Source organism: Prionailurus bengalensis, chromosome A2 (genome assembly GCF_016509475.1).
Source record: "Prionailurus bengalensis isolate Pbe53 chromosome A2, Fcat_Pben_1.1_paternal_pri, whole genome shotgun sequence".
Lineage (NCBI taxonomy): Eukaryota > Metazoa > Chordata > Mammalia > Carnivora > Felidae > Prionailurus > Prionailurus bengalensis.
In genome coordinates this window covers 111107327-111123490 of record NC_057348.1, presented here as the reverse complement: position 1 = coordinate 111123490, position 16164 = coordinate 111107327, and the positions used below count along the sequence as shown (strand labels likewise).

The following is a 16164-nucleotide window of genomic DNA, read 5'->3' as shown; positions in this document are numbered from 1 at the left end:
TTAACATTGCTCACATGCAAAATTCTACCCTTTTACTCCTCCTCCCTACATTTTACGCTTTTTATGTCACACTTTACATCTTTTTATACTATGTATCTGTTAAGAAATTATTGTACCTATATCTATTTTTAATACTTTTGCCCTTTAACTCTTACACTAGAGTTAAGTGGTTAATACAACATCACATTACAGTATGAGAACATTCTGATTCTGACTGTATTCTTACCTTTACTAGTATACAGAATATTTTCATGTTTTCAAGTTATTCAGTATCATTCTTTCTCTTCAGCTTATAAGAACTACTTTCAGCATTTCTTCTAAGGCAGGTGTTGTGTGATGAATTTACTCAGCCTCTGTTTGTTTGGAAAAAAATTTATCTCACCTTCATTTCTGAAGGACCACTCTGCTAAATAAACTATCCTGGTTGACAGTGTTTTATTTTCAGCATTTGAATATATTACCCCACTCTTTCCTGGCTTACAAGGTTTTTGCTGAGAAAACCACTGATATCTTTACTGAAGTTCCCTAGTATGAGATAATTTTTTTTTCTTGATACTTTTAAATTTCTCTTTGTCTTTGATTTAGAGTTTTATTATAATGTGTCTTACAGAAGGTCTTTTTTTTTGGTTTTGTTTTGTTTTGTGGCGAGAGAGAGACAGAGACAGAGAGAGAGAGCGCACACACATGAGTGGGGGAGAGGGGGAGAAAGAGATGGAGAAAGAGAATCTCACTACCATGAGATCATGATCAGAGCTGAAATCAGTTGGACACTTAACTGACTGAGCCACCCAGGCACCCCCAAGAATATAATTTTGTATTGGAATTTTGAGCTGACCTATTAGTCTCATGAACCCAGGTTATCTAAATCTTTCCTCAGGTTTGGGAAGGTCAGCCATTACTACTTTGTATTTTTTAAGTTTATTAATTTTGAGGGTGGGAAAGGCAGGAGAGAGGGATAGAGATAATCCCAAGCAGGCTCCACAATGTCAGTGCAGAGCCAGACGTGGGGTTTGATCCCACAAACCACGAGATCACGACCTGAGCAGAAATTGATTTGGACTCTCAACTGAATGAGCCACCCAGGCACCTTAAGCCATTATTACTTTAAATAAGCTTTCTGTCACCTTCTTCTACTGAGATTCCAATAATTCATAATCACTCCTGTGATTACAAGGCCTTCCCAGGGGCACAGCAGTGGAGGCCAATGCTGGGATTCAGGTTAGTGGGGTGCAAGGACACAGCTGAAGGGGCTAGATGCAGGTGAGCCCAATGGTTCAAATCACTGGGTCTGAGTCAGGTTTAGATGTGGGCCTACATGAAACTTTGTGGGCCTTGACTTTTGGAGTATGCTCCTGTAGATGCAAGGCCTCACCATAGGTATAAACATGGCAGTTGAGGCTAGTGAGTTGGCCAAGAGTATGCAGGTACAGAGTTGAAGGGCCTAGCTGCTCCTGGGCTCAAGAGTTCAGGCCAGAGACAGAAGATAGGGCTGAATCCTGTTCTCTGCCAGTTGTGGGGGCCATGACTGTCAGAATGGACTCCCATGGCTGCAGGGTCTTGCTATGGGTGCACAAATGGCAGTGGAGGCTGGTGATGAGAGTCAGGCCAGCAGCGTGCTGGTGCACAGCTGGAGGGGCTATCCCTGAGTCTGTGCATGGTGGTGGATCAATGGCAGGGGTCCATGTTGGTGTCTTGCACTGGTGCAGCCACACAAGCTGGGGCTGGCTGCCAGTATAAATCCCAGGCTGCAGAGGCATGGGGGACAGAGGGAAGAAATGAGGAGAGACTTGGGAAACTAGATAACATGAACATGAAAACCTCTGGGGTAAAAACCTGGTGTAAAATCTCCAGGGGGTCTGAAGGAGCTGTTTTGGACATTGGTTTCTTCAGCAGTAAAAGCTACTGGGTTCCCTGCAGAGCATGTCACTGGGAACCATGATCACTCCCATTGCATTTCTTTTTTTTAAAAAAAAATTTTTTTTTTACATTTATTTATTTTTGAGACAGAGAGGGACAGAGCATGAACGGGGGAGGGTCAGAGAGAGAGGGAGACACAGAATCTGAAACAGGCTCCAGGCTCCGAGCTGTCAGCACAGAGCCCGATGCGGGGCTCGAACTCACGGACCGTGAGATCATGACCTGAGCTGAAGCCGGTCGCCCAACCGACTGAGCCACCCAGGCGCCCCTCCCATTGCATTTCTGATACTGGTTGTGCCCACACTTCTTCCTTGTTCCAGGCTATCTCTACATGTCTCAGCTTTGCCAGTTCTCTGGGTGGGGTGAAACTGAAGTAGGTCCTTCCTGCAGTGTCCCAAAAGGGTGGGGATGCTGGTCACTCATCCCACTCTCCTCTTCCCAGCAAGGGGAACTCTTTCTAGCTGAGGCCCTCCTGGTGCTGAGTAGTGTCAGTCTGGAGAATGGATGACTCAGGCAAAATGAAGCTGTTCTTCATTCCCTTTTTATGTGGTTATTCTCAGGTTTTCTGTTCCACTGTTCTGCTAAAGTTTGTGAGTAGACTGCTAAGCTCTCCCAGAGCTGTTTTTGTTCGTGGACAGGTATCCAATTATTGATCTTTGTTGGGGGAAAAAAGCTCAGGTCTCTGCTCTCCCATAATAGTGACATCATTCCCCCAACCTGAATTTTCCTATTTCTAACCCAAATCTACAATAAGATGATCTTTACCCCCATACCCAGGACTCAATTATGGCTGGAATTTCAGAGACAATAGTATAGAGAGAAAACGTTCCATGGGTCACAGATGTAAGTAACACATATCTATCCTTGGTGGATGATCTGTGCATTCTTCAGATACATACATGTCCAGCCTAAACTCTGAGGACATGAACAGATGCTTCTCTTCTCTTTCCTCCCTTCAAAATCATTTCATGCTTTGGGGCACCTGGGTGGCTCAGTCAGTTGAATGTCCAACTCTTGATTTCGGCTCAGGTCCATGATCCCAGAGTTTGGGATCAAGCCCCATGTCTAGCTCTGCACCAAGTGTGAGTCCTGCTTAAGATTCTCTCTCCCTCTCTCTCTCTCTCCCTCTCTCTGTCTCCTCGACTCATGCACTTTCTCTCTAAAGTAAAAAAAAATTATTTCATACTAACCACTTTTTTGGAAATAGTCCACTTACTAATCCCCACCTTCTACTGAATCAAATATGCATCCACATAACTAACCAATTCTCTCTGTGTCTTGCTGCATAGAGATAGTGTTAGTAGCATAGAAAGTTGTAGAATCTCCTGGATTTCAAAGCAAATGCTCTGTGCTTAAGTCCCAGCTCTACCACTTTCTAAAATTTAACTTTGAGCAAGTCAACATTTGTAGAGTCTCAATTTTCTCTTTAAAACTGAAATATTCCTTGACTTGCCCTCAGGGATGTAATTTAAGAGAACATGCTTTATACACTGTAAAGTGTTGAACAATTACAGAAGAACTGTATTATTTACATCTGCCACTGTGATAATTTATAGTATTTCCCTTTTCACATACATAGCTTTCAGTGGAGGTGGTATTGTCTTTATTTAATTCCTATCCCCTAGATATCTGTTTTATAGTCTACATACTTCTTTAAAAGGATTTTTTAAAAAGAAATCATCTTTGTGAAACACTTAGAAAATGAACTTGGTGAGGAATGACCTTTTAATGTATTTTTAAAAAAAATTTTTTAAACGTTTATTTATTTTTGAGACAGTGAGAGATATAGCATGAACGGGAGAGAGAGGAAGACACAGAATCCGAAGCAGGCTCCAGGCTCTGAGCTGTCAGCACAGAGCCTGACGTGGGGCTTGAACTCACAGACTGCGAGATCATGACCTGAGCCGAAGTCGGACACTTAACTGACTGAGCCACCCAGGCGCCCCATTAATGTATTTTTTTTTTTGTGAAACAGTGAGAAGCAATGCTCTGGAAATGTGGGGGCTCCCCACTTCCATAATCAATGTACATATACACCAAGCTTACCTTGATGAGCAAAAATACAGTTGTGGAAAGAGATAGGGAAAGGGAAGAGATGCAATCTTTACATTTTTATATTTAATTCCATTTGTAAGTAGGTAAGATGCAGATACAGTAAGGTCAACAATATCTATAAAATAAAACCTCCAAAGATAAATTTTAGTACAATAGTTTGGCTAATTGGAAGACATAAACTTCTACTCTAGCCAGCCAACTTAACAGTGAACACTGATGATTCTCTGTCAATAAAGGGTGAAGATTACATATATTTAAGAGAAGGATCTGTTCAGTCCAGCAATCACAGGTTAAGATAACTTACAAAAATATAAAGCAGAAAGTAAACAATTTAACTTGAGAAAATATATAGCATAAATTTAAATTCTTGTATTTGCCTTACATTCTTGTACATTTCCCAAAATGTATTTAATTTCCTATGATTTTTAAAACAGTATTTCTTTGTTTATATGAATAATGTCATTTAGTAATATGTGTTTTCTCTTGTTTCATTGACTTGTTTGAATCCCATTATTATCTTACTTTTTCTTCCTCCTTCAAGGCAGACAATCTAATGCCTGTTATGTACATTATTTTGTTTGTAGGGTACTCTTCAGAGCTATGTATTATTGTTTTGTGAGCATATATTTTTATTTTATGTAATTAATATATTTATATATTTACATATTATGTATAAACTTACATATTTATATATATTATATATAATATATACATATATTATATATAATTTCTGTTGCTTAATTTTCTCACTTAGTTCTGCATTTACTAGATCTATCCATGCAGTTATGTTTATCTAGTCTGTCACTGCCAAGTATTACATGGTATCTCCATGATATATACATATATATATATATATATATATATATATATATATATATATCTGCCACATTTTAACTATTTCATTCTCCCAATAATGGACCCCAGGTTTGACTCCCTCTGTCTACCCACCATGAATAAAACTGTAGTGAACTTCCTACTATATATATACTTTAATGACTTTAGACAAGACCATCTTCAGAAGCAGGATTACTAGTTAATATGCTTTGTGTATAGTAAATAGTACTAAACTGCTTTCCAGAATGGCTGCCACACTTACCTTTCCACAGCTCCCAAAGCTCCACATGTCTACTAATTCTGGCACTCCACAGTTTACTGAATCTCTCACTGATTAAAATTATAATTACTGCATGTCTATTATGTACCCTGGCTCTGTTCTAGGTACTACAAGTATTGAGGAGACAGAAAATAGAACAGGGGTACCTGACCTAATTTGGGGATTGATGGTCAGTGAATATTCTCCAAGAAGAGGGAGTGATATTTGATCTGAATTTTTTGGATAAGTGGAAGAAAATGGGGAGGCCAGTACATGGTCAAGTGGGAAGAAAGGGAAGAAAAGTATTCCAAACAGTATGGAGTATATGTGCCAAGGGGCATGATATTAACATGAATATAGGTCTTTGGAAAAAAATATAAAAACCACAGTAAGATACCATTACATGTCCGCTAGAAAGGCTAAAATTATAGACTGATTTTACAAAGTGCAGGTGAGGATATGAAGTAATTGGAGTAGTCATTCATTGCTGATGGGAATGAAAGATGGCACGACCATTTTGGAGAGCAGTTTGGAAGTGTATTACAAACACATGGCTTCCCTAAACCTTGGCGATTCTATTCCTAGGTATATATCAAAGAAAATTGAGTGCTGTGTTCACAAAATAAAAACTTGTACAAAAATTTCATAGAGACTTAGGTTCCTCAAAAAATTAAAAATATAATTACCATATGATCCAGCAATTCCAGTTCTGGGTATATATCCAAAAGAATTGAAAACAGGATCTTGAAGAGATAATTGCATACCATATTCATTGAAGCATTATTCGCAGTGTCCAAGAGGTGGAGGCAACCTAAATGTCCATTAATAGACGAATGATAAAGACAATGTGGCATATGCCTACAATGGAATGTTATTCAGCACTAAAAAGGATAGAACCTAATCATATACTACAATATGGATGAACCTTGAGGACATTTTGCTAAGTGAGGTAAGCCAGTCACAAAAGGCAAATACTGCATATTCCACTTATATGAGGTATCAAAAGCAGTTGAATTGTTAGAAACAGAAAGTAAAATAGTGGTTGCCAGGAGCTGGGGAATAGGGGAGAGAGAAATTGCTGTTTAATAGGTATAGACCTTTAGTTTTGCAAGATGAAAAAATTCTAGAGATATGTTGCACAATAATGGGCATACAGTTAACACTACTGTATACTTAAAAATGGTTCAGAAGGAAAATGTTATGTTACATGCTTTTTACCACAATAATAAATTTTCATAGCTTTATTCATAATATCCCTAAATGGCAGAGGACCTGAGTAGACATTTTTCTAAAGAAGACACACAGATGGTTCACAGGACATGACAAGGTGCTAAACGCCCAGTAATCATCAGGTAAATGCAAATCAAAACCACAATGAGATACCATCTCATACATGTTAGAATGGCTATTATCAAAAAGACAACATATAACAAATGATGGCAAGGATGAAGGGAAAAGAGAACCCTTATGCACTGATGGTGGGATTGTACATTGGTGCAGCCACTATGAAAACATTTTATGGGAGTTCCTCAAAAAATTAAAAATAGAACTGCTATATTATGATCCAGCAATTCCACTTCTGGGTATTTATCAAAGGAAATGAGAAAATAACTTGAAAAGATATATTCAGCCCCGTACTCACTGCGGTATGATTTAAAATAGCCAAGACATAAAAGCGACCTAAGTATTTATTAGTGGATGAATGGATAAAGAAAATGTGGCACAATGGAGTATTATTCAGCCATAAAAAGAAGAAAATCTTGGCATTTGTGACAACTTGGATGGACCTTGAGGACATTATGTTAAGTGAAATAAATCAGACAGAGAAAGCAAATACTATATGATCTCACTTACCTGTGGAATCTTACACATACCTCTGAACTTACACATACAGAGAGCAGACTGGTAGTTGCCAGAGATGAGGGTAGGGGTAAGAGGAAGGTAAAATGGATAAAAGTGGTCTAAAGGTACAAACTTCCAATTATAAAATAAATAAGTCCTGGGGATGTAAGGTACCTCATAGTGACTATAATTAATATCACTGTGGTTTTTTGTTTGAAAAATGTTAAGAGAATACATTTTAAGGGTTCTCATGACAAGAAAAAAATTATAACTATGTGTGCTAATGGATGTTAACTAGGGTTATTGTGGTGATTATTTCACAAAATATATATATATATTAAATCATTATGTTTTATACCTAAAATATAATGCTACATGTCAATTATGTCTCATTAAAAACCCCCAGAGAAATAAATTAATAGCCCCAAGTAGGTAACAAGCCAAACGCCCACCCACAGGGTAGACGGCTTATGGTGTGTTTATACAGGAGGATACTGCACAGTAACAAAAATGAACAAGCTATTGACTATATGGGTCTCAAAAGCATTATGCTTAGTGGAGTAAAATAAGACAAAAATCTGTATGACCTACTGATTCCCTTTAAATTAAACTTAATGTTTGGCAGAACTAATCTACAGTGTTGAAACTATTTTAAAAAACCAAAAAACCAAAAAACAAAAAAACTGAATTACCTCTGGAGGAAATGGCGTTGACTAAGAGGCACAAGGCAACTTGCTGGCTGAGGAAAATGTTCTTGATCTTGTTCTGAGTGATGTTCATTTGTATGGAATAGGTAAAAAAAATCTGTTTGTGCATACTAGTATATGTAAGGTACGTCCCAGTTTGAAAAAAAATGAAATATCGCTTCTCGGCCTTTTGGCTAAGATCAAGTGAAAAAAAAAATGAAATAAGTTCACTGATCATGGAGGCTTATGAGTCCTGTTAAGAATGATAATGCTAATGGAATGGAATGGAAAGGCAATGAAGGGTTTTAAGCCGAGGCGTGACAGGATTTGCTCTCCAGTTGTTTTTTTTGTTTTGTTTTGTTTTGTTTTGAAGAGGTCCCGGATTGCTCCGTAGAAACTGGATTAGAAAGGAAGAAAAAATGGATATGGGAACTAGTAAGGAAACTACAATAAGAGTTTGGACAGGAGATGAAGGTACTTTGGACTCAGTGTTGGCAGTAGAAGTTTAAAAAAGTAGATGGTTTGCTCAAGCTATTGTCTCTATCTCAAGATACCTTTCTTCTTATTTACTAGGTGAAATCCTATATATTTTCCTACCCTGGCTCAGTTGTTCTGCTCTGTGATTTGTTTCCCATTTCTTGGTCTGTCTTAGGTCTTCTTTTTTTTCTACAGCTCAATATAGCAAAATACTTGCCACTTATTATAGTTGGTTGCTCATGTCTAATCCTATGGTAGGAAGAATAATAGCCTCCAATGGTGTCTATGTTCTAATCCTGGGAAGCTGTGAATATAGTCACTTTGCATGGCAAAACTGACTTTGAAGATGTGATTAAAGTTAAGTACCTTGAGATGAAGAAATTATCTTAATTATCCTAGTGGAGCTAATCTAATCATGAGTCTTCCAAAGCAGGGAATCTTTCCCAGTTTATAAGCCAGCTTTCCCAGCTTTCTTCTTTCAGTTAGATAGAGATGTGATAAGTGAAGAAAGGTCAGCAGGATGTATATCTGCTGGTTTTGTAGATACAGAAGGGGGTCATGAGCCAAGGAATACAGGCAGCCTCTAGAAACTGGAAAAGACAAGGATGCAGATTCTCTCTTAGATCCTCCAGGAAAGGACTCAAGCCCTGCTAACCTCTTGATTTTAGCCTAGAGACTTGTCAGCCTTCTGACCTTTCTGTCATTTTAAGCTACTGATTAATTTTACAGTAATTTTTAAAGCTAGCAATAGAAAAGTAATAAAATCCTCAAGTATATGAACATTTTGGGGACTGTGAGGAAGCTTTGTGACCCTGAATCTCAACACTTTGTCCAGCACATACAGAATAATCAGATGTGTTTAAAGAATGAATGGACTGGATATTCTCTTTCCTCATTCCGCAGGTTGGAGGATAATCCTGTAATCTGTCAGCATCACTCCCATGTTTGTCTCCCTCCCTAAATACAATTCCTTTCTCCATTCAGGAAGATACTTTGCTGCCTCCTCCCTCCTTTATTGTATTTATTCAGTCAATCCATCTTTATGATATGAGTACTATGTTTTCTAGTTATCTGAAAATTGACATTGTCAATTAGTCCTATTAAAAATACATATAAAATAAACATTTTGAAAACTCTTATAAAAATATAAAAATACTAATTCTCTCACAAAACATAGTAAATCGAGAGAGACAAGAATTGCTAAGGTATCATTACAAAATGTTGCCATTTTCACAGTATTTCATCTTCTCTCTTTGGATTCATTCATTCATTAAGTATTTATTTATTACCTACAATGTATTAGGCATTGTGAAAGTCTTGAGTTAAGTCAGCTAATTACAGATTAATGAACTCAACCAATTTATTGCTTAGAGATTATTTGTCAATCCCTTGTGTTTAATGACTGTACTACTGATTTAACCTATGAACAGTCAGCCATAGATGCCCAGGTACAGCCTTCATATTCTAATATACATCACTGGATGATGAACTATGTATTAAAGGAGGCAAAAATAAATTGTGGAAGAAGAAAAATGATGGAAAAAATAATGAAACCAATCTGTACTGAGTATTTACTATGTATTAGGTATTGTGTTAAGATGTACTGTTTCATTTTCTCCTCAAAACCCTATGAAATTTTCCCTTCATTTTAAATACAAGGAAAACAATGCCCAGGGAGATAAGTAACTTGCCTGAGACCACACAATTATTAAGTTGGTGCTGGGATCTGAATCTGTGCAAGCTGATTCAGACTCTATTCATCCTTTGTAGTGTTAAGAAGAAAAGAGTGAAGGAGTAGAGATGAAGATGAAATGATAGGAAGCTGAAGTTATCATGTGATCTTATTTTACTTATAGTCCCATTCAAATGTGCTTTTTCCTTAGAAAACACTTCTTTTAAGAATTCAGAAGGAACCCTAAAATATATAAATGGGCACTGGGTTGAACCCTAACATGCTAAGTCAGACTTTAAACATACCCCGTGACCATATGATAGGCACCAAAAAACAGAGATAAAAAGATGGTCCCCAGAAAGAAGAGGAAAAAGAAGAGAAGAAGGGACAGATTATCCTTCCTTTTACCAGGAGCTTCCAAATCGTTAGCCCACTTAGCCCATTTTTCAACTAAGATTTTGTTGACACTGGATGAAAATTCAGAATAAAGTTTATATTGGAATGTTTGCTTGGTTAGATAAACAAGTGCTCAAAATAATGGCATCATAGAAAAAAAAATCAGAAAACTGCATAATTTGTGCAATATTTAGCTTTAGAAGCCTTGGAGATATAATCCTAAAGAAGAGAAAACAAAGTTGTGTTTCTAGGAATACTAGACATGGATGTGTCTTTAATAGTAGTCTATATTTCTATATAAATATTCAGATACACAAAAATGTGGTTGAAAATGTCCTTGGCACTAGTGATAGGCCATTCACTATCACCAGTAATAGGGAGATGATACTTGGGATTTTCCAATTTATCGTTATACATTTTTTATACTCATGAGTAAGACAGTTATTCAAAAAACAAAATGGCTATGCTTAGAATCATATATTTTCTCATACTTCTGTATTATATAATGACTTGAAACCATCTCATGAGAAAAGTTGCCAAAATTAGAAGACTAAATAATTAAATAAACAACCAGATTGGAATGTATTAAGAAAATCTAACATGGTTCACACTATAATCAACAGGTCAAACTGACATTTGAAAAATATAACTTTCAGGGTACCTGGGTGGCTCAGTCGGTTAAGTGTCTGACTCTTGATTTTGGCTCAAGTCTTGATCTCACAACTGTGAGATCAAGACCTGCACCCAGCTCTGTGCGGATAGCATGGGCCTGCTTACAATTCTCTCTCCCCCTCTCTCTTCCCCTCCTCTGCGCATGCTCACATGCTCTCTCTAAAAAATAAATAAACATAAAAAAAAAAAAAGAAAAGAAAATGTAACTTTCAGTTTCTGTTTTGGTTTAAAAAAAGAGAAAGAAACACTCAGGAATTCTGGATTGTAAATGTGTTCCCAATAACTGAATAGTTTATCATCCTGAAGTTTTGATTGTCAGAGAGAGATTTTTCTTGATTTTCAGCACAGCCTGAACTGGTATCCAAGAATAAACCTGAATACTGCACTGACCTTTTCAAAGTAGAAGCATTTGAAACAGATATCCAACCAATGCAAACTATAATCTTTTAAAGGTGAAGTCTCCTAGCAAATAAGAAGAAACCTAAAATCATAGTTCTCTCTTCTAAGTGACCAGGTCTATCTATTTAAATAATCTTTGAACATATAACTGGGCCCCTTTTATTTTTTTGTCTTTTTTTTTTCTGGTCTGCTATTGATTTCTTTCTCACTCGAGTCCTTTGCCACCTGAAAACTATGTTTTGAAACTGTATTTCAGTTAATCATCTCTAAAATGAATCCCCACATATCAGCTTTTTTCTAATAATTTATTCTTCATGGTCCATCAATAAGTTGTAAAAAATGAAATAACTGTTTGCAATGTGTTGTCATCTCCCTTTTGCACCCCCCCCCATCCAAGAAAAATGAACAAAAAATACTTACAATGGTTCTTAGCCAGGAGCATTTTATCCCTTATTCACTAGTGGTAAATGAGTCAGATATGAGTTGGCCAGGAAAAGAGCTGCTTTACCCAAAATCTTAGTACAAAATGAGTCATCTCACTCCAAACACCAATATATCCTCCAAAATAACTGGCAAGAATTTCCTATAAAAAGAATCTTGCCTTCACTCTTTTCCATTCATTTAGCATTCTGATTTTTCTAATTTTTTAATTTCCTGTGTACTTATAATATTACATTCATAACAAAGGCCCAAGAACATTTCCATCTTTTTATCTCATTCTGAAAGTCTTCTTTCCTGTATTGAGTAGGGAGACAATTCTAATAGCATGCCCCTGAAAAGAACAAATGTGCTGTGGCTTTCAAGGGTTCTCTGTCTCTGACTCTCTCTGATGAAATTCATGCATGGTTCAATAGAAATGCAAAAGCCAATTCTAGAAAAAGTTTTCTTTTCCTCTGCTGAAAAAGTGAGTGCAAAGCCTTGGAAAATATTGCAAGCAAAACTACTTTTCTTCCCATAAGAAAAATCAATCAAAATAGATACAGTGTGTTTCATACTGGTAAACAAACATGAATCCAGGTCACAAGCTTAAACTCTGTTTTCCCTACACATCAGAACATTCCCATTCTCATTCTCTCTCTGCTATCAGAGGAAGCTTAAAAATCACTGTGAGCTCTTAAAAAAAATCACTGAGAACTCAAGCTAGGGTTAAGTCCCCATTGATTAACAGAAGTCAAACACATTATTTACCTGAGGATAAGCAAGCATACTTATAGAGAGAATTCATGCCAAAGTTCTGAGATTGTTTTTACTACTTGGGGCTTATAACATGACTTATCATTCTTAATTATTCTAAGCAAAATTATTTACAATTCATTTCACTCAGGTTGGAATTTAGCTTCACTTCTCTATATTAAATGAATTCTAAAGAACAAATATATTCCTTTTATATCCAACACTAACAGATGTTAGTTTGCTCAGTTTTATAGTCCTCAGATGACAGACAACTAACTGCATTTGGCTTTGGGAATAATTGCAACACCTTTGCATTATGAACTTGGTTTGGTTCTTAGCTGGGAACTGCAGGGGGTTAGTTCATATTATCGAAGAAGTGAAATAAGTTTTCCCTTTATGCTCCAGATGCCCATATGAAGATGCCTTCTAATACAGTATTATACAACTTTTTTTTTTTACAGGTAATCTGGTCTTAAATGGTTATAGTAAGAAAAATACTTGCATAAAAATGAAATATTTTATTCAATGCATCTCCTGCTCTTCACCAAAGCAAGATGTTAAATCCATTAAACTCCGAATGTCCAGTAAAAGTAAGAAAGCTAAAACGGTTCAAATTTGCACATTCTTGGGAAAATTGCCAACTAGGTACTAGGTAGCAGGATCTGTGTAATTAATGGTGATGTTATTGACAGAGGGAATATGATTTCCTTCTCAGAAGCATTTTAAAAGTGCAAGCTGGAAGAGCTTTAGTAAAGCCTCACCTGATTCGTTTTTAAATTGAGAAAATGTGACTTTGAAGCCAGCTACAGAAAGCACCAATGTTAATATATGTACATTTGTGATGGATTTGGTTCTGGCAGACTTAAAAGAAATCTTGAATGTAACACTGTCTGTATGAAAGGATGATGAATACCAAAATGCACAAACCAACAAGCATTTCTCAGAAGGGGAATAAGCAAACTCAATCTTAGGTTAACCTTATTTTTCTTTTCCTGAAAGCTATACTCATATGAAGACTGACTGGATTCAATTTCTTATCATAAGATAGAATAAAATCAGACTGAAGAGTCCACACATTCCTTTTCACACACTCCCATCTCCTTTGCAGGCCACTTGTATCTTTATCCAGTCCTTGTACCACAAGAATAGTCATATAAGGAGCTCGTACGTGTTTAGGTTTTCTAAATTATTGACTAGTAATACCTCCAACTTCTCTCGTTTTTTCACTTTGTTATAACAGTAATTTCAAAATGATGATGGAAAAAGAATATCTGGAAAATGAGAGATAACTAAGAAGTAAAGCCCACAAGCAGCTCTTTCCATAATGATCTGCACTAAATTACTCAACAAGGAGTGATTTTTCTCACCATGTATCTCACGCCCTCTATTTCTCTGTGAACTGCAACCACATGCTCTAGTTCTGTGTTTCCCACTAAGAATGGAATTCTTGGTGGCCTATAGTGTGTGCTGTGGCATCTGTGGCTTTGGAGAACACAGGTGGTGGACGTGGAGGAGACAGGAGAAGGAAAGCCTGGAGAGAGGTTCACAAATGCTAATGATGAGCCTGGATGTTACTGACCTTAATGACTCCCCCATCTTGGATCCATACCTGCTGTCTTCTGAAGCAAAGGGCTGTTCTACATCTACCGTCAGGGAGGCCATGGCAGAAACGGTCTCCGTCTCCTCTTGCAACTGTGCCCCAGCCAAAGCACAGCCCCTTGGCACAGCCACCATCCTAACTGACTTCCAGTACTTGCCTAGAAAAAAAATGCATCATATTTTAATAGGAATTTTAGAGCAGTATTAATCAGACTACTTATATAGGTCCAACTCAGAGCAGTTGTTGAGTTAAAATTCTCTATGCTATACATAGCTGTAATTTGGTTTCTTAAATATTATGATTAAGTCTATTTCTCAGTCTAAGACTGCCAAGTTGTGAAGTGCTCATAGTCCCCAGCCTGAGTCTCTCCCTTGCTTAGAGGGTAATAAAGTGAGGAATAATCCATGGTCCAATAAACTCACTATCAGACTGGCAGTTGTCTCTACAATCAAGTAAGCAAACCCTGGGCATTGTGCCCCTTGGGAAATCCTTAAGAGACTGGGAGGTAGAAGTCTTATGGAGAAACTGAATGAAATAGTAATGTTAAAAATTGCTATTGAGCCATTACCTTTTTATAAAAAAAATGAGGTTAGAATATTAAAGAAAAAGAAAAGCCCCAAAATGCCAGCATGAATTGAATGGCAACTTTGCCAGAACAATCAGGTTTGTTAGTCCTGGATGTTCTTTCTTTCTTAACCCCAGGGTGTGTACTAGAACAATAATTGATTTAAAACTTTAATATATGCACTGGTTGATGTTGGCACCCTTCCTCATGTCATACGGAAGTTTCATTTTTTGAGGAGGGGAAGGGGAATGAGGAAAAGAGGAGGTCATTGCATGAAAACATGCCAGTGGGATAAATATGAAAAAGCAGAGTCAATGGCCTTCTTGCAGCCCCTAAGCTATTCTGCGTGTGAGTGTGTGTGTGTGTGTGTGTGTGTGTGTGTGTGTGTGAAGTATTGTCATCTCAAATCAAAGCAGGAGAATATTCCTAGGTGCTGACATGACTTACCAGGTTAGAACTATCTCTGCAGCCTGACGAATTAGTAAAGAATTTGGCATGCAGAGTTTGCTTACTTCAAAAAAAAAAAAAAAACAGAAAAAAAAAGTTCTACTAGAATAGAAAAGACAAATGGATGGGGCACCTGACTAGCTCAGTCGGTTGAGTGTTCAACTCCTGATTTTGTCTCAGGTCATGATCCTAGGGTCATGGGATCACGCCCTGTATCAGGCTCTGTGCTAAGTGTGGAGCCTGCTTAAGATTCTCTCTCTCTCCCTCTGCCCATCTCCCCTGTTCATGCTCTCTCTAAAATAAAATTTAAAAAATAAACTAAAAATTAAAAAAAAAAAAAGAAAAGGCAAATGGATGAATGCTGGATTGGGAACGAAGATAACTGGGTCCTGGACCACTTCATTTCTGCTTCTCACAACAGGCGAAAGATCTCAAATCCCTTCCGGTTGTAACATTTTTTAATCTGCCTCTCCCTATCTTACTGCTTCACAAAGGAATGGATATCATGTTAGGGGAGAAGACCCAATCTCCCAATCACTTCTCATTTAGTTGTCTACTACAACTTTTTATTTATTTTTGGGACAGAGAGAGACAGAGCCTGAACGGGGGAGGGGCAGAGAGAGAGGGAGACACAGAATTGGAAACAGGCTCCAGGCTCTGAGCCATCAGCCCAGAGCCTGACGTGGGGCTCAAACTCACGGACCGCGAGATCGTGACCTGGCTGAAGTCGGACGCTTAACCGACTGCGCCACCCAGGCGCCCCTAGTTGTCTACTACAATGTTACTTGTTGGGATCACTTATTCTGACCAAAGTATGAGAATCATAAAGCTTTCAACTAGGACCAAATGATAGCAATTCTAACTGTGAATGAACCCACAAACTAACATTTTCTTTGAAAGCTAAGACTGTGCTAGATGTTGAGGACATAAAGATTCTTCCCTCACACCAAGAAATTTGTGGTCTAAATGACAATTCTGTGTGGAAATTGCCCATGTGATCTTGAGAGGAACTAAGTGGAATATATACTTATGATGATGGGAAAATGAGAGAAGAGTTGCCAGAAAAAACAACACTTGACTGAGTATTTGAAAGACCATCAGAAGTTAGTCAACGTTAAATAGAGGGAGGCAAGTAACCCTGGAAGAGGAAATAGTACACACAGATGTGCA

The 16164-nt window shown here is 37.5% G+C and overlaps 1 protein-coding gene across 1 annotated transcript in view; it reads right to left on the bottom strand.

The window, feature by feature from the left end:
• Positions 1-16164, bottom strand: part of HDAC9 (histone deacetylase 9) — a 939997-nt gene that overhangs the window by 12622 nt on the left and 911211 nt on the right. The window contains exon 27 of the mRNA XM_043589049.1: positions 13992-14139. Coding sequence (XP_043444984.1) covers positions 13992-14139 — 148 coding nt within the window. The remainder of the gene's footprint in view (positions 1-13991; positions 14140-16164) is intronic.